Source organism: Aegilops tauschii, chromosome 1 (assembly GCF_002575655.3).
Source record: "Aegilops tauschii subsp. strangulata cultivar AL8/78 chromosome 1, Aet v6.0, whole genome shotgun sequence".
In the NCBI taxonomy this organism is placed as follows: domain Eukaryota; kingdom Viridiplantae; phylum Streptophyta; class Magnoliopsida; order Poales; family Poaceae; genus Aegilops; species Aegilops tauschii.
In genome coordinates, this window is record NC_053035.3 from 500353551 (window position 1) to 500378720 (window position 25170).

At 45.9% G+C, this 25170-nt stretch overlaps 1 protein-coding gene and 1 long non-coding RNA gene across 2 annotated transcripts; one reads left to right on the plus strand and one right to left on the minus strand.

Moving 5' to 3' along the window:
- Window positions 1-5637: 5637 nt before the first annotated feature.
- On the plus strand, window positions 5638-7024 carry LOC109773015 (uncharacterized). Its single transcript, XM_020331722.4, has one exon. It carries the CDS (start codon window positions 5923-5925, stop codon window positions 6835-6837), a length of 915 nt encoding a protein of 304 aa, XP_020187311.1. The 5' UTR covers window positions 5638-5922; the 3' UTR covers window positions 6838-7024.
- Window positions 7025-22046: 15022 nt separating this feature from the next.
- Window positions 22047-23005, minus strand: LOC120969808 (uncharacterized). The gene is made up of 3 exons (XR_006669092.2): window positions 22915-23005; window positions 22284-22428; window positions 22047-22179 (listed from the first exon to the last, which is right to left on the minus strand). It is a non-coding gene; the product is annotated as an uncharacterized lncRNA (long non-coding RNA).
- Window positions 23006-25170: the final 2165 nt, after the last annotated feature.

A 25170-nucleotide genomic window follows, 5' to 3' on the forward strand; every position in this document is an offset into this window, starting at 1 on the left:
AATTCTCAAATTCTTAAATATGATGAAAGTGTTTCAAAGTTGATGAATAGGTTTCGAATTCAAAAAATATTCACCCAAATTGGAAAAACAGTGTTCCAATTTCAGAAAATGTTCAGCAATTTGAAAAAATAAAATTGAAAGATAAAGGGAAAAGAAAGAGAAAAGGAGAAAATTATACCAAACAAATAACAAGAAAAAAAAGAGAAAAACCAGTTTGGCACGGTTTTGCTTCCGCAAGAAGCATAGTTTTGCTTCCGGAAGTGGAAAAAGTGATTTTTTTTTCTTCCGTGAGAGGCACGACCATGTCTCTAGAAAACAAAAAAAAATGTGTTTTATTTTTTTCCTTCGCAAGAGGAATCCAACGGTGAAAACAGTTTGAGATTTGGACGCACGATTTAAAAGATAAAACATTTTGAATAAAGGGATCTATGGAAAAAGGGTAAAACTCACAGGTTGCGAAAAGTGCTACTTGTCGCAACCTAGGGAGGTGGAAATGATCTTTGAAAGGAATACTCCTCAATTAGTGATTTCGGGGAGCCAGGGGGTACACGTGTGGTTGCTCGCGTGCGACCTACCCGTAATAGGGGACGCCAAGAAAAAGGGCCCCTTGCCCTAACTCACACACAGCCCACCACACAAAAAAGTCCACCCCGACAGAAAAAACATTACACTGGGCATGCCCAACACCAGTACCTCCCCTACATGGGCCAATAACATAAAATAATCCGCAGGTCCATCTATCAAAGAGATCAATGCTTGGAGAAGCATTTTAGCAGCTGTGTGGTAAACTTTGAAGGACGTGCATCAAATCATGAAGCCCATAATCTGGCCAAATATTCTCTTTTGCTCAATCTGGGTCGCCATTTGTGGCTTTCGGTTTCTCATGACCTGCACACAAGCACGGTGTGGTCGAGCAAGGCGTGAGTAGGTGCATTTTTATGGCGCGAAGGTGTTGGATAGGGCTCACGATGCACGGCCATGCAAGCAAGGAAGGGACGGCACACGTTAGTTTTTTTTTTACCACCGCTACTTGGGTATGTCTCCTCCTCCTCCTTGTCCCACTCGGACAGGTCACACAGCCAGAAAAATCAGTGAAGACGTCCACCATACATAAGAAATACTAGCAAAAGAGCTCTTGCATTGCAACAGAATGATAAAATTGAGCCGTTGTGCATGTCTCCTCCGCTCCTTCTTGCATTGCGTCTGGACGTCTTTGTACATTTATCATGGGCGCACATAACCACAATTTACGAAGCTAATCGTTGAGGCAGCTGATGATTCTCATACAACTCACAACGTGTATAAACTGATGTGATTTGGTTTAAAGGGGCGAGGTGGAACTAATTTTTCGCCGAGCCATAGTATGGTACACGGGCTACAGAGGTAAAAGAAGGACGTGGCCCGAAGCTGCTATATGAACCTTTTTTCTTTACTAAGGACACGTGGCTAAGACTGGATGAGTTGGTTAGTGAGAGGCGCTTTCAAAGCACCAAGCAGGGTTCAAATGTATTTGCTGCTACTTTTTAGGCGAATCCATTTAATTCTTATCTAAAAGGGCCAAGGTTAATTAGGTGGGCTGGCTTCATACACATTTTTTAGTCACTTTGTACTGAATTATTAGTACCATTTTGTATAAAATTTTAGTGCCACCTCAGATAGGTACAGTTTTTGCGGCTTCTCGTGACGGACGAAAATAATCATATATGGTGGATGGACCAAATATATGAAGAAACGTACCTTCCTTTATTATTAGGTATAAAATAGAAATACAAAAGATGGCAATTTTTACTGTATGATAGAAGGACCTGCTCTTATTATCATCAGTTACCTATGCTACGCAAAACATCAAGGTAGATTAACAAGAATGCCATGGGATATTATTAATTTGATTTGCGTACTGTTTGGCTTTATTAGGTATAGGCTTTATGTATCGGAATAGGTAACCAAGCACATGTCCCCCCTGTGGCCATACTGGGTTTCTTCCCACACCGGCTTGCGATGGTTATAGAACCTCCCTGAATCGTTTTTCTTCTTTGTTTTTTCTTCCAGTAATTTATTTTTTTCCTTTTCCTTTTACATTTCTTTTTTCTTAATTTTTTGCCTTTTTTGATTCTTTTTCATTTTGCGAACATCTTTCAAATTCATGAAAATTTTACAAATTCATGTTTTGTGTTTGAAATCATCAATATTTTTCAATTCGTGAATATTTTTACAAATTCACAGAATCACGATTTTTTTTCAAATTTGTGAATTTTTTTACAGATTCAGGAATATTTTTTGAAATCTTGAACAATTATTTGGAATTGGCGCACTATTTTTTAGTTCTTGAACTTTTTGTAACGAATAGTTTTGAAATGCATGATATTTTTTGAGTTCATCAACATTTTTTAAATCATCTAACTGTTTTCTGAAGGGAAGATTTTTCTGAAAATTGGGAACAATTTTTGAAATTTGCAAACATATTTTAAATTTTATGAACAGTTGGAAAAATCATGAACATTATTGCGAATTAAAAAAATTGATTTTCCAAAAATCATGTGAAAATTCACTTTTAAAAAAGCAAAACTTTTTTAAATCCACAACTATTTTAAAGAAAAATAAATTAAAAACAAGGAAATCTTGAAATGAAAAAATGACATACGGAACCGGGTACACGCCCGCTTCTTCGCAGCGCGCTCTACGCCAAATAGGCGCTCCTAGAAGGAGCACTCACTCGCAAACCAACATGTGGTTGGATGGTTAGGAGGACAGTGGTATCCCCAGCCCACCAGAGTTCAAATCCTAGATTTGAAAATGGTGCTTGCATTATTTTTGAATTATTTCAGGCTTTCGGCGATGTCCGTTCAGTGGGAGGAGATGTTTCCATCGACTACGAGGCGTCGATGGTGACTTCGTACAATGTCAAGATGCTATGCCGGCTCAGTCTCTCGAATGTGCTCATAGGGGCACGGTGTGCGAGCGTGCATTCATATGGGTGACTGTATGCTCGTGTATGTGAGCGATTTCGATTCTATTATGTTAAGAAAAAGGACCACCCGCCTTGTCTTAAAGAAAAGGACCACTCTTTTTTTAGGGTTAAAACAAAAGAATACCTCTCGCCTCAGGGCAATTCTCGACTCGCTTCTATTGGGTTGGTCTAGTAGCCGGTTCCTCTTCTTTTTTCTCATACTTTTATTTCTTAGTTTGTTCGTTTGTTCATTTCCCTTCTTTCTTTTCTTTTGTCCCTATTTGGAAAATATTCACAATACATATACTCCACAATTACTTAATAATAATGTTCCTTGTCGGTGATCACATTTAGAAAATGTTCATGCAGTGCAACAAACTTGTTCGCGCAAATTTTAAAATTATTCATACCACTAAAATAAGTTAGTGACATTTAACAAATGTATGTGCCTTTGAAAAAAACTAATCATGACATTTAAAATACTTACGCAATGTAAAAAAATGTTCATGTAATTAAAAAAATGTTTTTCCATTCGAAAAATGTTTTGACTTTTAATAAAAACAGTATTGTGACTTTTCAGAAAAACAATATTGTGACTTTTAAAAAGAATAATTGTGACATTTAAAAAATGAGTGACAATTACAATATTCGTGCAATGTAAAAAAATGTTCATATAATTAAAAAAGGGTTATGTTCCATCCAAAAAAATATTATGACTTTTAACAAAGAACAATATTGTCGCTTTTAATAAAGAAAATATTTGTTACTTTTAATAATAACCAATATTATGACTTTTAAAAGAATGTTCATGCAATTCAAAAAAGTAATTGTGACATTTAAAATATGAGTGATATTTAAAATATCTATGAAATGTAAAAAAAATCATGTAATTAAAAAAAGTGTTTAGTTCCATTCAAAAAAATATTGTGACTTTGAAATGAATCTTCAGGCATTTCAAAATTAATTTCCTGACATTTTTAACAAATGTATACATAATTTCGAAAATTCTTGATTTAAATGAATTTTTAGTACCATTTAGAAAATTCAAATATTTTTCAAAAGCTTTTGTGTTCAGAAATATGTTAGTGATATTTTTAAATATATATACGAAATCTAAAAAATGCTTACCTAATTAACAAAATAAATCTTACAATTTATAAATGTACACGAGATTTTAAAATATATTTACTCAATGTAAATAATGATTGCACAATTTAGAAATAAAATATTCTCATTTAAAATTATAATAAAAGTGATTTTTTTGAAACACATAAGAAATTATTTTGCGTGTTTTAGAAAAATGTGTATGGTATTTATTTAAAATAGTTAATTTATTTTTAGAATATTCACCATGTATTCAGAAATATTTCAATGGGTATTTGATAACTTGTGAATGTGTATTTCGGAAAATATTGCAGTGTGTAATTGAAAAATGTTTAATTTGTACCTATAATGTGTTCAACCTGTATTTCAGAAAGTTTGTATGGATTTAGAAAAATGAGGAAAAAGGTAAAAAATGAAAAAACAAACAGAGAAGATAGAAAAATAAAATAATGAAGAGTGAAAAAACTGCATGGAACCTTCTAAAACTGGTCCATAGAAGTTTTCGTAGATTGCTCCAGAAAACTTGCTGTAAGGGTGATATAGTCCTCGCGGGTGTACGGTAGCGCACATGTGCAAAATCCTTTTGTCCTGCTTCCGGAAAGAAACCCGTTTTAGCAGCACTGACCCAGGGCCTGATTTCAGTTGCAGCGGCGGATTACTTTCTTTCTTTTTGCGGGCTTATTTTGCGGATTACTTTCTTTCGGTTTCGTTTGGACCGGCAAAAGAGTGAAAAATATATCAAATATGTCAAGTTATGGAAAAAAAAGCATATGCACATATAGCAGATAACTCCCTTGTGAAATACAGTAGATGGTAGAACAACGCGATAAACTCTGGGCTGAAAGACAATAACAAAGTAGTTAGAAAATAGAATGGCAAAGTTAGCTACTGTACACCGAGATGTAGATATCGCAACAAATAATTGGTTAGTTTTTCTGCATGTGGAATCAATGTGATAATTGTTGCATGAACCTTCTTTCAGCTGTGGGGAAGGAGAAAACCTTTTTATCTCCCTAAAAAAAGATATATCTCCATCGATAAGGTTTTTCGAAAATCTGATGGCGCGAGTTTATTCTTTATTTTGTGAAATCTATTATGATTGGAAGGGGTTTTGCCTTAGTGTGTTTCGGAATATATAGGTAGAAAATCAAAATGGTTTTTGCATTTTTCCATAAGAATACAAATGAATATGCCTGGATTTTATTTTTTTGACCGAGGGTCCGTCCTCCGTTCATGCGCGCGCTCGCCAAGTGGAAGAATGCACATCCAGAAGTTGTGCCACCATCTTACACAAGTTACATATATATACTTGGCGCTAAAAAAAAGTTGCATATACTTGAAGTGAGATAGAATTAAGATGCGATGCATATCCAATTGGGTGCTAGTGACATACCCTATGGATCGCCGGCCGCACATAGCTTGGCTGCCACGATGATGCACAAGAAGCATCTCTTCTTCACATCCATAGCTTAGCTAGCTTCCGGAAGCATTCTCCTTTCTTTCTTCACCTCCATAGCTTAGCTTGCCACCCTGGAAACCCATTTACCCTCCCGCGCAAATATCCCTAAACCTTTCCTCCTCACCTATGCACGACTCCATGGATGTACGTAGCTTGCAAGCTAAGCTACACCTCTTCCTACCTACACGTATGCATGCATGGTCGGCCCGGCCGGGTTAATTCCATACAGCAATCTCCTCCTTCCACCTCTCTCCTCACAGCACCCAAGCTTCGAATCGACCATCGCCATGCCAACACCTTCATATATATACACGGCGTATCATGAACCTTCCCATCTCATCTCACCTCTCGATCATCTAAGCACCACCACCAAGGCACCAACCAACGACAGAGCTCTTGCCTACGCTTCCTCATGGCGGCCACCGGCACCAAGCAGCAGCAGCCGACGGCAACGCCGGTGGCGACGGTGGTGGACCCCAAGTTCGAGTGGGCAGAGAAGGAGGACAGCTACGTGCTCCGCCTCACCCTGACGGGCTTCAGGAAGGAGGACTTCCGGGTGCAGGTGGACGGCACCGGGAAGCTCACCGTGCGAGGGGCGACCAGGCCGGGCGCCGGCGGGCCTGGCTCCGCCCTCTACAGGGTCTTCCAGCTGCCCGCAACAGCCAGCCTCGAGGACATCGCTGGCCGCTTCGAGGCCGGCGTGCTCACGCTCACCGTGCCCAAGCTCGCCTCTTCCGGTGCCGGTGTGGCCAAGGAGGAGAGACTCAGCGACACCGTCCAGAAAAAGGAAGCCACCGATGGAGCCGTGAAGGAGAGCACGCTCAGCCGGACGACTCGGCAGGTCGCCGAGCGCGTTCAGCGCATGGAAGAGGAGGCCAACAGACGCAAGCAAGAGGAAGAGAAGAAGCCAGCGCCGGCGGCGAAGAAGGACCAGCACCCGAGGCCCAAGGCTCCTCAAGCGGCGGCAGCAGCTGCGGCGACACCCGAGAAGCAAGAGCCTGCCATCGGCGAGAAGGACAAGGCGGCAGTTGACCGGGAGAGCCTGGAGGACAGGGTTAGGCTGTGCGGCGACGGTGAAGAAGTGAGGGCCAAGGCAGCTGCCACGCCGACAGCCATGGACGCGAAAGCGGAGCACGAGAAGAAGGCGGCGGCGGCGACATGCACCGCCTGGAAGGAGCGCATTGTAGGGGAGCTGAAGGGTCTGACAGACATGAAGTGGGCGGACAACACATTGGAGATTGCGAGGAAGAACAAGGAGGTGGTCGCCGTCGGCGTCGCCGCCTTCTCGCTCGGCTTCTTCGTCTCCCAGCGGCTCTTCGGTAAGTGAGCAGCAATGCGTACCAAGGATGACCATCTCACATACATACACCAACAGTGGGTACGTAATATGTACAGGCTATTGTTGTGTTAGTAAAATGTACATTGACTCAACAACCATGTAAGATATCTGTGGAATCAATCAAAGTGTGTACATTCAGACAACAGACATGGAGTCAATCATCATATCTGGTCCTATACGACCATGAATTATATGATATTGACTCAAGAGCATATAGTACAAAATATATGATGAAAATCCTAACTTCATCCGTCCGTCCCTTCATGGAGGCGCCGTCTTGGGAGGCTTGGGTGCTCGGGGAAGAGTTGCTGTGGGTGAAGGGCTCCGCGTGTCAGCTCCAGTAGCGACAATGGTGTGGAGGTTGGGAGGAAGAGTGGCGTTCTATCCACGGCGTCAGATGCGTCTGGTAAGAGATGTCAAGTCATGCCTGACCGACAGGTGCTACGTTGTGTCATGCCTGGTCGGCAGGTGCTACGCACGACAGATCTTCCAGAGTCTCCGCGTTGGGATAGACGAGCGCAGGGCGGTGGAGTCATTGGGCGTTGTGGTGGCGTCGAAGGATGGCCGGACTAGCAAGGATGATGCGGATATCTCTTCTAAATATGGGACAACGGTTCGATGATGATGGCGGCTTCTAAAACGTATGCATGTGGTGTACACTTTAGGTCTGCTGCACCAGTTGTTTGTTACGATACATTATATGGATAGATCGGGGACGACATCGGTTATAGATAAGGGGAGTGAGAGCACTCCACATTATCAAGTTTGTAGGTGTGAGTGATGGTTTCGGATGGCTTGATGTATGTTCTTGTCAGACCCTCAGAGAATAACTAATAAAATGGCTACATGCATCGATTGATGTATATGCCGGAGGTTTAACTTCCTTTTCAAAAAAAAATCCGTTCGTCCCTCATCTCTACAACTCCCTATGCGTGCCCCACTCCAGAGTCCAGACTTCAGTCTATCGTCCCAGTATCCGCATGATGTGATATGGCACGGTGGTGCATGCCAGCACCACCTATTAGTCTTGACTTCCCACCGCCGGCTACTACCTCGTCATTGCGACAACCAGTGACCCTTAGCCGAAACCAGATGCTATTTCTTGGACCATGTTCGCCCACCTTCAGCAGCATCTAGGACCCAACACAAACTCCATGACAACTATCCTACTCCTCCAACTCTTTCCTACAAAGTCATTAGGAATGGCCTTGTTCCTAGTAACATTTCCATCCCCAACTTTCTCCTTTCACTGCTCCTTTTCATTGTGCCCTTCTCGCACAAAAGCTATCTTTTGTTGTGGAGGAGGAGCTTGATATTTCTTCTTGTTCATCGTCTTCTTCTTCTTAGAGTAAGGATCAAACCCAATCCCCTCCTTAGCAGCACATTCCCTTCCGTTGATTAAGAGGTCATTAAGGTTATTTTCCCTTTGAATGCAAGACACAAACCCTTTCTCTAGTTGATATTTCAACTTCTTATTCTCCTCAAGGACGGATGCATAGTCAAGTGTAGAATTAGAAGAACAAGCCCCATCATGCATATCAACCGGAGGAATGGTGGCAAGAGACATAAAGGTAGAGGCTTTAAGTTGAGCATATAACTCGGTGAGAGCTATGAGCTATTTGACCATTTCTACAATTCTAAAACAGGATGATTCATCAAAATCTGTCTCACCTTCCATGAAAGGAAGAATATCAACGTGTGTGTTAAAACACTTACCGATGGGGCTCCGTAGCCGACCTTGAAGCCGAGGTCCTCCCCCTCCTTAGGGATCTTGTCCTTGGCCAGCTTCAAAAGGCGCGTCCACGTGCCGGCCAAGGTGTTGTGGAAGAAGTGGAGGACGGGCCCCACGTCCTCGGGTTTGTGCTGCCACATCGGGTTGGCCTGGAGTTAGAGCGGGAAAATGCGGCGTTGAGCATGACGTTGACTACGTCAGCGAGTTGGAGGTCCTTCTCAATGGACCACCACTTGATCTTCTTGATCAGGGTCTCCGCCTCCTCTGGGTTCCCCCAGATGACGCCCTTCTCCTTTCAGAACTTGAGCTTCCTCGAACGCCCGACCGAAAAGGCTGGGACTTCGGTTTGGCCAGGGGCAAGCGGCTCAGCGATATAAAACCACTCACGCTGCCATTCCTTGGCCATCTCGATGAAGGTGCCTTTGAACCAATTAGCATTTTGGTTCTTGATGGCCATGGCCCCTCCTCACTCCGCCAGATCGGAGCCGCTGGATTTCGGCTTGACGCCAAAAGTCTTCAGCCATAGGCCTCAGTGTGGTTCAATGCCGAGGAAGACCTCACAGACTGTGATAAAGGAGGCGAGGCGCAAGATGGAGTTCGGGGCCATGTGGTCGAAGTCAAGCCCATAATAGAACATCATCCCGCGCATGAACGGGTGCACCGGGAACCCTAAGCCTCGGATGAGGTGGGGACGAAGACTACCCGCTCCCCTGGGTTGGGAGCGGGCACCTGCTCGTTGGCGCCAGGAGCGCGTGTAGTGACGTTGGCGGGGACGTATCCCGCATCGCACAGCTCTGTGATGGTGGCCTCTGTCATGATGGAGCCAACCCAGTGCCCTTTGAGGGTATCGGCCATGGCTGGGTGGGGGAGCTTGGATTTGCTGAGGAAGGAGAGTGTGAGATTGGATCTGGGCGCTGGAGCTCGGCGAAGCACCAGGCGGGGGAAATGAGTGTGACGCCCGGATAATTAGACTACAGTAAAACTCTGCTAATGATGCCACGTCACCTTTGTTACTGTTGCTAATCTCTTGTTAGTTCAAAACCGATTCAAAGTCAAATTTGAAATTAAGTCAAATGATAAAAGTTTTCAAACATTAAAACAAAAATGTTCGGTTTGTGCCCAATATTACATAGTTAATTTGGTGAAGAAAACACATGCTTAGAAAATGCATAAATATTTTAAATTGAATTAAAACAGAAAAGGGAAATAAATAAAAGAAAAAGGAAAAAACAAAACTAACAAAAAAAGAGGAAAAGAAAAGCAATCACCCCCCACTGGGCTCCGGCCTAGCAGGCCACCGGCCCAACTGGGCCACGACCCACCAGGCCGGCCCAACCGGCCCACCCTCGCTTCCCCTTATCCCCCGTAACCCTAGCCCACCACCGCAGCACCTCCCACTCCTCCCCCACGACCCCCACGCTCCTCTTCTCCTACCCCCGATCCAGATCGGGATCAGGGCACTCCCCCCCGACGCCGCCGCCCGGTGCCGCCCCGACCCCGTCGCCGGACATCGCCTCGCCCTTGTCCATCGCCGCCGGACTCCCTCGCCGGCCTGCTTCATCTCCGTCGCGACGTCCCCGTCCCCCCACCACGAGCCCCGCTGCCCAGTCCCCTACTTCCCCTCGTGAGCCCCCCTCTCCTCGTCTCTCGCTCGTCCCTACATCGCCGCGCCCCGCCCCGCCCCGCCCGGCGTGCCCCCGCGCGCGCACACCCGAACCTCGCCTCGCTCTGCCGCTTCACTCGCCGTGGCCTTGTCCCGCGCAGGCGCGCGCCAGCGCCCACCGCGGCCACCACTCCGGCTGCTCGTCGCGCTCACCGCGGCCCTGCCGCGCCCATGCCTCCCTCGCACTGCTCCGCCTTGCCGCCCGCTTCCCCTGCTGCTCCCCGGTCACCGCCCGTCGCCGCCGCCCCTGGCTTCTGCTGTTGTGCGCCCCCGCCCGCCCCGCCCTTGCAGCCCCGCCGCTCCGGCCGCCCCTGGCCACCGGTTTCCCCCACGGCGCCTTGCCGCACCCGCCGGCCCTCGCATCGCCCCACTCCCTCACCCGCTTCCGCCCTGGCCGCACCGGCTCCGCCCGACAGCGCCCGCGCTAGGGCGGCCCCGGCGCCGCCCCGCCGCGGCCTCGCCGCTGCCATCTCCGGCGCCTGGCGTCGTCACCCCCTCCGCACCCGCTGGTCGTCGCCCGGGTCGGGCACCTGCAACGCCCGCCCCGCTAGTCCCCCCTGGCCCTATGACATGGGGGCCCCACGCCCCTGGAACGTTTAAAAAAAGAATTATAAAAATATAAATAAGTAATAATTAAAATAAATAAATAATTGATTAACTAATTAATTAATGAATTAACTAAGTTAATTAATTCTGTTTAATTAATCTAATTAACTAGTGTTTTTTTGAGGAACTTGACAGTGGGAGAGAACTCCCACTGTATTTTTCATATATCTATATAAATGGGGTGTTTACATAGACATACAACTCACATACATCCAACTCCACTCCTGGTGTTACCACCGGGGGCTGGCAACTACGCCATGATCACTGTTATACACTTGTCTCTATGTATGTTAAAAAAGAAAAAAGCCAAAGTAGGACTCAACTAAGTGTGTCACAGTATGAAAGCAAGGCAGCTCTACGTGCAACCTTAACTCTATGTTGCAAAAGCCCCAGGTCCTCTTTGAATCGATGGAACCAAGATGCAATGCTTGGGGCGACACCTCTGAAGTGTTTATTGTTTCTTTCTTTCCACAAACTCCAGGCAGCAGTGAAGAATACTTCAAAGAAGAAAGGATTGGGCCAATTGGGTTGTGCGTTTTGCAACGCAGCGAACCTATTTTGAAAATCAGGCCAGTCAATACGTATCTTGGCCCAACACCTTTCGCTGAACTGGCAAGTGAAGATCATATGCTCGAGAGTCTCATCCGTATTTTGCCCACAAAGGAGACATGTGAAATCATCCCCAATGTCATAGTGTCTTCTCCTTAGCATGTCACGTGTGTTCAACCTGTCCTGTAGCAGTAGCCATCCAAACACTTTGATTTTCATCGTACAGTTTGATTTCCAAAGGGGCCGAAAAACGGGATGAGCTGTTGCGTCACGGAAGAAGCTGTTATAGTAGTCTTTTGGTCTGTACTCAGCGGCACCCCAAGTGTAGTGCCAGACATCAGAAATTGTTGTTGATGGGTGTATGTTGGATGCTGCATGTTGGACATATTGCACCTCATTGAGAGCACGAGCGGACAGTGGTAGGTGAAAGGTTTCATGCAGCTCTGTGTTGGCCCAGAAGTCAGCGACCGTCATGTCTTCATGCAGAGCAAAAGAAAAGGCACGCGGGTGTGATGATTGGAGCACATCATTTGACCACAAGTCCTTCCAGAGCAGCGTAGTCGAGCCATCAACCACATGGACACGGGTGATTCCCCGGTAAATGGGCGTTAATTTGAGAATGTCTTTCCACCAAAAAGATCCGACCAAATCAACCGCATGAGGCACATGGTGGACATACTGATTATCCCAAAGCATAGTAACCCACGGTACGTCCAGTTTGTTATAGAACTTGTGCAGTAATTTAAACAAGAGGGCATCATTGTGGATTTTAATGTTGATCACTCCTAACCCACCTTTACTCTTGGGCTTGCACACCAGCTCCCAGGCTGCTAGCGAATTACATTTGTCGCCTTGATCGGTTTTCTTTGTCCAGAGACATCTCCTTCTAATCTTGTCTAGAATTTCAATCAGTTTCGGAGGGAACTTGAGCGTGCACATGGCAAACACCAGAAGGGGTGTAACAGATGCATTGAGCCAGGAGAGACGGCCCCCATAGGACATCATGGCGATCGTGGCAGTGAGGCGACGCTCCATTTTGCAAACTAGAGGCATGAATTCCTGGATGGTTGGTTTTGTAGTGCCGAGCGGTAGGCCAAGGTAGGTGAAAGGCATTGTACCTACATTGGAACCAACAATAGCGGCTAGGCTAGTCGTTGTACTTGCGTCCAGGTTGATTGGTATGAGCGTGGATTTATGAAAGTTAATTTTGAGGCCAATTGAGGATGCATAGTCAGAAAGAATGTTCTTGACACGGGTAGCTTGTTGTGGGCAGGCAGGCAAAACAAGGAGGGTGTCGTCCGCGTATTGGATCACTGGGTAGTCATTTTGCCCATTGCAGGGGAAAGGCAAGCTGATATCTCCACTTCGGAAAGCATCATTGACCGCGCCTTGAAGTAGCTCAGCTGCGAGGACAAAGATGAGGGGGGACAGAGGATCACCTTGCCGCACACCGCATCGGCGAAGGAACTGTCGGCCTGGGACCCCATTAAGAAGGACGGGCGAGCGACCCGAGGAGAAGAGGCACTTGATCCAGGAAACCCACTTGTCGTTGAAACCCATTTGCTGCATAATGCGAATCATCGGTTCGTGTGCAATAATATCGAATGCTTTGGCGAAGTCAAGCTTAAGAAGAATGATTGGCCGACCCGAGCTTTGACATTGATAGAGATATTGATATGCCCATGCCAGACAGTCCTGTATAGTGCGCCCTTTAATGAACCCATATTGATTGCGGTGAATAAGGGTAAGGATGACACGTTGAAGTCTGTCTGCTAGCAGTTTGGTAATTAACTTGAGGCAGCAGTTGAGCAGAGTAATGGGTCTGAAGTCGTTGACCGTCTCTGAAGAGTTGATTTTAGGTATGAGTGTGATTAGACCATCGTTGATACTTGTCACATCTAACGTACCTTCATAGAACTGATCACATAGGGCATAGAAGTCGTGTCGAATGATGGGCCAACATGCTTTCAAAAACGCCCCACTAAAACAGTCTGGTCCAGGTGCGCAGTCAGGAGGCATACCTTTGACCACATTGTCGATTTCCTCATGGGTAAAAGGAGTGGTGAGCTGATCAAGATCGGTGGCACGGGGGATGATGGTTGGAAGATCAAATTTCATGTCTGAAGGGGAGACCGTCCCCAGGCGGTTTTTGTAGGTTTGAAACAAGAGGGCTTCTTTTGCAGGATGATTGTCAACCAGTGTGCCATCCTCAAGTGTGAAGGAAGAGATATTGTTTTGGCGATAGCGTTCCGTGGCCATTGCTTGGAAATTTTTTGAGTTTTCATCTCCAAATTTGATCCAACGAATAGTAAAGCGTTTCTTCCATTAGAGTTTTTGATATTTGAGCAGTCTCAGCAAGTGTGACTTTAGGATTCGTCTGAAATTCATTTCTGGGATTGAAAGGTTTCGTTTATTCTCCAGCTCGTCTAAGTCCGCAAGGACATCGTTACAGTTCGTGATGGCCACTGAAAGACGAGAAATATGCTTACTCCAGATTTTGAGAGTGTGTCGAAGAGCTTTGAATTTTCGACAAAGGACCGTGGCAGCATTTGCGTCCCTAACTGGCCGCTCCCAAACTTCACGAACAGTGTCCATAAACCCTGGATGCAGGGTCCAGTAGGATTCAAAATGAAAGAGCTTGGATCGGGGGATTTTGGTCTCGATAGAGACAACGCAAGGGATGTGATCAGAAACAGGCTTGCCGAGGGGTTTAACGAGCGTCTTAGGGTATGCGTTGGTCCAATGCAAGGATGTGAAGAACCAGTCAATCTGCTCAAGTAGCGGGTCGATCTTCATATTGCTCCAAGTATAGGTTCTCCCTTTCACCGGAAGCTCAATCAGTTGCTGCTTACGAATTATGTCATTGAATGTTACCCCCAGGTTTATTACAATTGTTCGGGCCTCACATGTAGTTAAAGTCGCCCAAAAGTAACCAGTCTTGATTATTGGGGATTTGAACGTTATACAACCATTGCGTGAAAACATCTCTGTCCGTACCAGTGCAAGGCCCATACACATTAACTAACGTCCAACGCTGAGAGGATTGTGTGCTAATGAAATCGATGGCTAGCGCAAATGGATCAGACGAAATTACCGAACCAGAGAAGACCGAAATTTTCCAGATCGTTAGCAACCCCCGAGAGGCGCCTCGCGACGGGACAAAAGCAAAACGATCAAATTGTCTAGGACAGCAAGTTTTAATAAAAGCAAAAGTAACCTCAGGCATAGTCTCCTGAAGACAAACGATAGCACAACCACTGGTAGAGATAGCATTATTCAGAGCCAGTTGCTTCTTCTCAGAATTGAGCCCTCGAATATTCCATGAGAGCACATTCCAGCAGCTCAACAGCGTCATAGAGAACTCCAAAGATTAGGCAGGGTTGTGGGAGAGATCCTCTCCCTGGTCAGCCATGTCAGTCACAGGAGCAGAAAGTTCAGACACCGCGGCAGTTTCAGCAAGCAGGGCTTCTTCAGAAAGTTCAGCAGTAGGTATAGCACACCTGTTAACTCCAATGGATTGCAGAGAAGCTATAGGAGTTGGGGGGATCTCACCAGCAGAAGAATCAGCAGAAGCTGATGTGCCAATAGACGGAATGACACAAGGCTTAACTTTGGAAGTGTTCTTGCGAATGTCAGAGAGGGGGGTACCTTGAACCCATCGTACTTGTTGGAGCGGAGGCTGCGGCGCACTTCAGTTGTGGAGATAGGAGCAGCAGCCCTGGCCCTATGGGAGCATGGACCAGTGGTGGCCCTAGGTGCAATTGCTTCCGAGATCATAGAAGGTGCTGAAGTTGTAGTGTGCGCAACTTGTTCTGTATCCATAGGGGCGTCCTTAGTGTTGGGCAGCATGGCAGGCTCATTGGTGTTGTCCAAGCTAGCATGATCAGATAGCTCCTCGATGATGACTGAGGAGGGTACCAAAGCAGAAGTAGAGCTTGATTCTTGGGAAAAGTTCAGACCAGAAGAATCCTGTGTAATCAAAACAGATAACTGAACCGGGTTTGTTCTCAAACCAAACCCCTCCCTCCAAGGCCCAAATGTTGCAAGCATTGGACTAACAGCTTGGAAGATGAAGGCGTTGAGATTCAGGCGTGGGATTGGGTCATTCAGCAGCCTGGAGAGGATCTCATCACCTTGAGCAGATAAGCCAAATCTGACACCTTGATCATTGATCTCCAGTGAGATGGTAAGAGATTCAGAGCTTGCACTGTCAGACAACTGCATTGTTGGATCAGCCAGGAAGAAAAGGTCAGACTGGGTCGAGGTTGAGCTGTCAGATTGGGTGATCGAGTCATTCCAAGCTTGGAATGCATTGTCAGTGACGTTGTTTTCAGGAACTAATCCATGTTGCACTGTCAGACCCTGCGCAGCAAGCCAGGCTTGATAGTTCACCAGATGGGGCGGCATTTGCGGGAGTGGAGGAGCAGCGGGCGCATCCCAAGCGCCCCAACCAGCATTGTCATCCACCTGGTGAGCCGCATTGTTGCCAGCTGCAGGTGCACCATTCTGAACGAGCCAATTGTGAACTTGCTGCTGATAAAGCTGTTTTGCAGTGAGTTCAGGGCCAAACTGCGGATGCGGGTTACCATCAGGGGGTGGCTGTTCCTCAGGTGCAGCAGGGACGTCAGGGAGGAGCCCATTCCAGTCGTTGCTGCGAAGGATGGTGACTACGACTGTCCAGCTGTCGCGCGCACCGCCAAGCTACCATACCACAAAGCTCTTGGGGATGAGGCGCAAACTAATTACTCTGGCTTTCAGAAGGATGAATCTGCGATCCTGACGAGGATTATACCATGAAACCAAGGAACCATATCCACCCAAGGCCTTAGTGATGTAATAATCCGTTTGGTAATCATACGGGAAACCAAACAACATGATCCAAAGCTCAGGCCCAAATGGTGCAGCTCGATGGTTAAGAGCCGCATTATGCGGAACGAAAGTAATCAGCAGTTCTTCGTCTTCAAGCTCAAGCGGAGTGTTCACAGCAGTATCTCTCATAAAGGAATCCACAAATCCAAAAAGCCCAATGCCAAAGGGGTGATCACTGACCTCAGTAGTAAAAAGCTGCGATTCCTGAAGCAGATTAGCGACCTGATTGCGGACGATGACGCGGCGATGCAGGGGCACATACGCGCTGGCTTCTGCAATGGCCAGGAACTCATGGCTGAGAGGAGTAATCGGTCCAACGACCATGCCGCTGCGTACAAGATGATCGGCCGGCCCTGGCTCAACAGCGAAACCCGGCGGGAGGAAAGGCACAGGGTTCAGTGGAAAGTTCGCCATTGTTGTGGAGCGGGGCAAAGGAGAGGGAGATAGTGCAAATATAGTTGGATGGGACGGCAATGGCGCAAGTTGCAGCAGAGAGTCAGACTGTGGCGATGGGACGGGACGGGGTGAGGTCTGTTGGGTTCTCGAGGCGGAAGCTGAAGCCTGAATGGGGGCGGTGGGAGGCAAAATTGCCTTTGCAACCCATTTCCACTTCTTTTGGAAAGCGGCTCTGCGGCAAGATGACGCCATGTGGCCATAGAACCCACAAGCATCACACCGGACGATCCTCACTAAAGCTTTGGTCATGCCTTTGGTGGAAATAGGATGGCCCAGAAATCGCGAGGGAATAATTGCGGTCTCCTTGTTTGACCCAGGCAGGGAACGAGTGTCACGGCTGCTACGTTTTGGGCAATCCCCTGTTTTATGATCAGGGCCCGATCAATTAATGCATATCAGGCGAGCTTGGCAAGCGATCTTGCAGTGCCCCCATTGAAGGCATCTAGCGCAAAGGGCGGCCCAATTAGTGGCAAGAGAATGAATGTCATCCGCGGAATAATCTGCCTGGGCTAAATCAGCCTTATGCTTAGCACTGAGCATCGGGGGCCACATGTCATGGGGAGGGGCATAACGGAAAGCAGACTTGAGAAAACATTGCGGAAGTGGTGGGTACTGGGCACGCACCGGGCATTTGAATTGCCCAAAAGAAATACACTCAATAACCATATCGGCCTCTGACTCCGCCTGGGAAATATAATGCTCCATTAATGCTAGGCGGTCAGTGGGTAAGGCGCTAATGCCGCTCTGCTGAGGTGGCGGTGAGATAGACCCAAATTGAATTTGAATTTTATCATGGCGATCAATCATCGAAGAAGTAGAGGCCTCATGATCATGCGTATTAGAGAAATTCCAATGCTTCAGATTAACAAGGTTAAACTTGCTGAGTTCTTTGGCGACGAGGGATCATTGGACTGACCCTTACGTAGAAAATCCAAAGAAGCAGATAGGGCCACAGGTTGACGATCCAAGATCTCGACCAACTCTTGATCCGCATGCCAATGAGAACCAGAATAATGCTTAGCAAAACGGCCATTGAACAGATGGAAATGGCATACAAAGTCTGGCCAGACACGATCCTTTAAACCGTAAATGAAATGCCCCACCTTGTTGTTGGCCACAGAAAAACGGAATGATCGAGAGGTAAGAGCAACAACATTGAAACCAGAGCAAATTCCCCCAATGCAACATTGCAAAGCCAATCCAACCGAGTCATTCGTGAGGGGAAATGAAGCCGAGGAGAAGGAGACCACCAAAAAGAATTCCTTGGTGTCCCGAGAGGGGGAGAAGTGCACCGTAGAACCAAACTTACGTCTCACCTGATCGGCCAGGGACAAACCAGGAGCAGAGTCCCAATGGAGAAGGCCTTCCATGGTGATGGCAGCTAGAGATCGCCATTGGTGGTGGAGAGCAGTTAGTTTGATTAAACAGTAATTAGATTAGTTAAACCCTAATTAGACTAAACAGTCAATGACGAACGGGACCCACACGTCAGTTGACCAGTCAACTCCCCTGTTGACTGCTGACATCATGCTGACGCCAGTATGTACTGTTCTGGATATTGTTGAATTAAAATGATTAAATAAATGCTAAAATTAAATTAAATCTTTTAAAATTAATATGAAATAAACCGTAGCTCGGATGGAAAAACTTTGTACATTAAAGTTGCTCAGAACGACGAGACGAATCCGAACACGCAGCCCGTTCGTCCGCCACGCGCCCCTAGCATAGCAAACACGCAACTTTCCCCCTCCGGTTCATCTGTCCGAAAACACGAAACACCGGGGATACTTTCCCGGATGTTTCCCCATTCGTCGGTATCACCTCCTACCGCGTTAGGGCACACCTAGCACCGCTCATTGTCATGTCTTGCATCGTCATGCTTATGTTTGCATTATATTTATTGTTTCTTCCCCCCTCTTATCTCGTTAGACACCGAGACCAACGCCGCTGCTACCCAGTACGACTACGGTGTTGACGACCCCTCCTTCTTGCCAGAGCAACCAGGCAAGCCCCCCCCTTGATCACCAGATATCGCCTATTCCTTCTCTCTACTGCTTGCATTAGAGTAGTGTAGCATGTTATTGCTTTCGGTTAATCCTATTCTGATGCATAGCCTGTCATTGTTGCTACAGTTGTTACCCTTACCTGCTATCCTACTGCTTAGTATAGGATGCTAGTGTTCCATCAGTGGCCCTACACTCTTGTCCATCTGCCATGCTATACTACTGGGCCGTGATCACTCGGGAGGTGATCACGGGCATATGCTATATACTTTATACTGTTACATTACTTATGATACTGTTCGGAGATGGGGGCTGAAGGGGCAGGTGGCTCCATCCCGGTAGAGGTGGGCCTGGGTTCCCAACGGCCCCCGACTGTTACTTTGTGGCGGAGCGACAGGGCAGGTTGAGACCACCTAGGAGAGAGGTGGGCCTGGCCCTGGTCGGCGTTCGCGGATACTTAACACGCTTAACGAGATCTTGGTATTTGATCTGAGTCTGGCCACTGGCCTATACGCACTAACCAACTACGTGGGAACAGTTATGGGCACTCGGCGTCGTGGTATCAGCCGAAGCTCTTTTTTACGTCAGCGACTAAGCGGCGCGCGCTGCATTGGACCGTAAGCTCGCGCTTGTATTAAGGGGGCGTCACAAGTTGGTATCAGAGCCGACTGCCTGTAGGAATCCCCCTTTCCAACTCCTTGGCCGAAGTTGAGTCTAGTCATTGAATTTTTTTTTACTAACATGGTTGTGCGGCTTACGGTCCCACGTCGCCACTGGGTGGTATTAGGATCTTTTATTTCTCGACCTATACTCTGGGACTCTGACATCTCTTCTATTCGGGTTAAACGATTTTACTTACTCTGACTTTAGGTTCTCGTAACTACTTCCACCCGGAGAGCCCCTTATTACAGATGATCGCCTGCTGCACCAGAAGTTTTCGAAGATGCTATTCGATGTTTTACCGAGACACTTGTGCCCACCGCCTTTGTAAATTCACTACCACCGAGACATCCCTATGGATAGCTACTTATACTTGCCATCCATACCTTCATTCTCCATTACTCTTGTTAGTACAAGATACCTTGAACTACTTTCTGCTGTTCCGAGAATCCTTTGTGCTTACTGCCTTGCAGCTCCTTTTCCTCATGAATACATGTATGAATAATTCCTCACCCTTATTGGGGATTCGTTCATCCCCAGTTGTTCAGGTGTTTCGCAAAATTCTTTGAAATGCCATTCGATCTTCCGAAATCCTCAGTAGCCTATTGCTCTTGATCTTCTTTATCTGCTTGCATTATGGATGCTTTCTATATGTCTGGCAATATTCGTTAGTATCCTTAGGCACCATCATTTTGATCCTATTGATTCAACCTGAGTGCGAATGCATGCAATCATCAGTTGATCCTTTTAAATTATCTTTTCGGCTCAGACGTCATTTTAAACATGAGCTTGTTCTCGACCAATCTATTTGTCGTCAATTGTACCCTTAGGTCTATTGAACTTATCCACCCTTTGATCAGAGCGTCCTCTTCTGATCCTTCGATTTGGATATCATAATTCCTTTGATATCTAAGCATCGAATCATTCAGATGTTCTATAATATGATGCCCTTGCATTCTTTCTTCAACTGGTTGTGTGCCGATGCTCACATCAGCTCCGCTATCGACCGTCAAATCCTTTCACTACTAGGAAAAAGCCTACTAGTGGCGCACCAGTTTTGCCTACTAATGGCGCACTACTGGTGCGCCACTAGTACCACGCCACTAGTATTTTTTACTAATGGCGCACCACTGGTGCGCCATTAGTATCTGGTATACTAATGGCGCATCACGCAGTGCGCCATTAGTATATCCCACAATGCGCCATTAGTATGCCTCCCAGGGGCCATATTTACCCATGTGCTCTGGCTTACTAACGACGCACTAGTTGATGATGCGCCACTAGTAATGTATTTGGAAAACAAAAAAATCCAAATTTACAGAAAACAGCCTATAAGGAAAATAATTTAAAAACAAAAAATGAAATAGAATCATATTTTTTATTATAGTAAGAATATTACAATGTCTTTACAAGTATCCAATAAAAGGAAAATTGCAAGGAAATAAAAGAAAATCCTAAAACTAATCTTCTAGTAATCTTTTCTTCTTTTTCTTCACTTTATCCCTGGAAAATGTAACAAAATAAACAGAAATACAAACAAATTATTTATTACATGTCAATACTGTCATTTTTTATGCAGAATTAGATATGAGCATATATTTCCAGAATTACATGGTGTGAATATTGTATGAGTAAGATTATAATGGAAATGAATTGCAGAGGACATATGAGGTTTAACACTAATCATCAACAACAAAATCGTGCAAGAAATGATTGATCAGTAAATGGACAACCTTCTTAGAGATTGTCATGCGATGTCCAATGAATCAACAGGAAATAAGTAACATGCCTTCCAAGACATAATTCACTATTACACATAAATGTATATCCAAACTGAAGAACACGCTAATATGTAATCATCATTTAGAGATACCAAACTGGAAGACCATTCATTTGGTCGCAAAATGACCTACTTAACTAGTCCTTGACCATCCATCATGTGCAAGAGCAAAGATAAAGATGGGCCTTGCAGTAGCGCCCAACCATTGGAACAGTCCATTGCATTACGTGGAACATGCTCAAATTAAACACTATATCATCACAACTTAACAAAAGTAAATCTGAGACCCATCAAAACTAAAGATTCATCCTACTTGAGGATCGTCACTAATCATGGACACCAAAATCTTCCATTTGCAAGAAATGCTTCATGAGTAAATGCATAACCTTTTGGCATATAAAGCTTACACATTTTTCTGCATCCAGTAGCAATTAGGTAACGAAAACAGTGAGCAGCTTAGATGGGGTACAAATTGAAATAACACTGTCCAGCAGCAAAAGAACCATAGCTAGTAAGTGACCAACACTGTCCACACACGCATCATACAAGACCAAGACCTCATCAGGCCACACCCTAGCGTATGAATAGACCAACACTGTCCACACACGCATCATACAAGACCAAGACCTCATCGTCGATGTCGTCCATGGATGACTCCTACTCCATCCAAATCAAACAAACAAATGAGAAGGGGCTGAGATACAGAGCTAGCAACCAATTTTTACAGAGAAGTTCTAAAATTTTCTGGGTTCATATATTCAGCATGTTGACAAACAGAGGCAGTGTAGCTCACTAGGCTAGAGCTTAGAGCTATGCATGTACATTGATTGTTATAGCAGTGCAGCGACAACTACTTGTTTAGATGCATATAAATCATCTCCTTGCTTGAAGTAGAAAGAAAGCAGAGTAAAGGGCCCTGAAGATGTTGACTACTCACTTAATTAGAAGGTAGTGAGAGAATCCCTTGCCCAGTTGGGACGAGTTTCAGACCGGCGGTGGAACTTGTTCTTGCCTGTTGAGGATCCTCAATGGACAAGAGAATGAAGGCATCATCAGCTGACACACAAAAAAGGGCTCTCTGAAAACTAAAACGACCATGGGGGTGCTGCTGCTTACCCGAGCTAGGAGCCGTCTTGTCGGAGGGGAGTTTTCCCTCGTACACGGCATGGTCGTTGGCTCAGCTCGGCTGCACCACACCGGAGCAAGCGACCAAGGCACTGGTCTTGCGTCGAGTTGCGTTGACAACGGAAGAAAGTCCGGTCTTACACACAAGTAAAGACTGAATGTTCAGTGGCATGTACGTACATTATAATGGCAGTCCATACAGAATAAAAATGACGCCACTTGTGGCATCAGATAAATTGAACCAAGCGGGCCAATGGATCAATTTGACGGACAAATTAACCCAAAAGCATGGCATGTACGACATCCATCCATCCAACCAGCAAGCATCAATTAAAGTGCTTATTCATTCATTCATTTATTCATTCATTCATTTATTCATTCAGGAGACATGATGAGATGGATAAAGTGAGCAATCTAACCTAACAATCCGTCCATAAACAGCAGGCAATGGAATTAATTAAGCCCGAATCTGGGCATGGAGATGCAAAAGCACAAGAGAGGAGGAAGAGACCGAGAGGTGCATTCAGATTGAAACTGAATTGAACTGCACAATGGCAATCAACACCACCAGAAAGAAGAATTGCAATCAATCAAATTGGCAAGCTAGATAAGATGTGCTCACCATGTCCACCTGCAGTAGGCAGAGGAGGAGGGAGCAGCCATGCGTCGTGCACCTGTAGCAGCAGTAGCAGCTCGTCCGGAGCAGCCTGCCCTGCAGATAAAACGAACCAATGAGGGGAGGGGAGGGGAGATGAAGAAGATGGCCTGCAGCCGCACGCACCATGGTCGGGGTCGGAGATCCGTCGCCGGAGATGGCCTGCAGCCGTCGTCCGTCGCCGGAGGTTGAGGCGTCGTACCTCCATGGCTAGGCTAGGCTAGGGTTTCTGGCATCTCCATCCTGGCTTCTGCCGGCCCTGCATGGATGGCCGCGGCTCAGGTCGACGACAGGACGATGCGCCGTGGATCTGGATTTGGGCGCTCCTCACCTCCCTGGAAGCTCGCCGGAGAAGGCCTTCCCTTCCCTCCCCTCCTCTCCTCTACTGGGAGAGAAGAGGAGAGAAGAGAAGAGAAGGTGAGGTGCGGCGGCGCTGCAGGGAGAGGAGGACGCCATGACCGGGCTCCTCCTGCTGCCATGGTCGCCATGGCATCGGGCTAGGGTCTCGGCCCGACCGGGCGGACAGAGGAGAGGATAGGAAGGTCGCCGGCACGGCGTGGATGGGGAGAGGAGGCCGCCGGGGAGGTACCGCGGAAGAGGAGATCGGCGGCGGTTGCATTCGGTTGAAGTGGTGCACCGTGGGAGTGGTGCGCCATTAGTAATTTTTCAAAAAAAATTGAAACAAAATTTGTAACAAAATTACTAATGGCGCACCGTGGGTGTGGTGCGCCATTACTAGTTGTTTTGAAAAATAAAATAAAAAACAATTTGAAAAAAATTTGAAACAAAATTAGTAATGGCGCACCAGGGGAGTGGTGCGTCATTACTAGTTTTGAAAAAATAAAAATAATTTTTTTTTACTAATGGCGCACCATGGATGTGGTGCGCCATTAGTATTTGCACACTAATGGCGCAGCAACACATGGTGCGCCATTACTATTTAGTAATGGTGCACCACATGCATAGTACGCCATTAGTGTCCATATTGGCTATAGCTGTTTTTGTAGTAGTGTTTGTTGGATTATTATTCGGCAATGTCCTTCATATTTAATCGCCTTGTGAATTCTTTCCTGATACATAATGCCATTAGTAAATCCTATTCTTTGATTTGGCCAACCATGCTCTGCTTTCGAGCTGGTGATATTTACTCTTGGAACTTGTGGTATATGTTTCTAAGATATCCCGATGGGTTGAACCCTATGCCTTCCTTAATCTGTTTGACTCGAAAACTTTTCACGGGTCATACTCCTCTAGTAATTCACCCGGTAGGTTTTCACACTGAAATCATTTTTATTAGAGCAGTGAATGAATGGTCTCACATTGGAGAAGTGGGAGTCGACCTTGAACTTTGTGTTCATGCCTATGGAAACGATGTAGATCGTATCATTAAAGCTTCTCTTCAAATAAATATTTCCTTGGTATAAGTTTATCTTATATCTGGGATCTAGCATTTTGGAATCGTTGTTCCGGCCATGTTCTCCTTTTAAATACCATTTCTCGGACAAGTTGAAGTACTTGTCTTCTGCAGATCATTGCACCTATCCAACTCTTTGATCTACCGTCGAGCATTACACTATGGTATCTTAAGAATACCATGGAACTACATAACTTCTTATGAGTTCTTCATCAACTATTATTCTCGCCAATTCCAATTTCCCTCGGGTTCTGAGTTATTAGTCACTCGAGAACACCGTTAAGTGAATCGATTCCGCACTCCGATTCAATAACTCTAAGTAATTTTCGTTGCTTATGATTTAATAATCTTTCAACTCATTCCTAGCCTGATCGGCTACATCATTATTGTGCCAATTTTAACTGTACTACCTGGTCCTTCCCGGAGCACAATTTTCGACGATGAGCTAAGCTTACGTCGATTTTCCTTGTCATATCATTTCACCTTGAACAACAAACTTGATTTCAAGTTTGTGTCGTACCTGTGCTTCCATTGACCTCTTGCTTCATCATCCCTTTGACTTGATGTCATCGTTGATCGATTACATCCTCATGAAATCTCTCGACAAAAATTGTCGTGGTCATCATCAACATTTTGAATCCTTCCAGGATACCAATCGAACTCATGATGATAAGTACCACCCTTGTTCCTTGGTAATTTGAGTTACCATCGACAACATCCTTGCCTTCTCTCCAACACAAACTTGTTCGTGTTTTGTATTACACCTTGGGTTCCTTGCCATTGAGCTTATGTTGTGTTCTACCTTGGAG

Bases quoted from the DNA above. Each gene is read 5' to 3' on its own strand.
- LOC109773015 (XM_020331722.4), top strand. From the start codon at position 5,923: ATGGCGGCCACCGGCACCAAGCAGCAGCAGCCGACGGCAACGCCGGTG.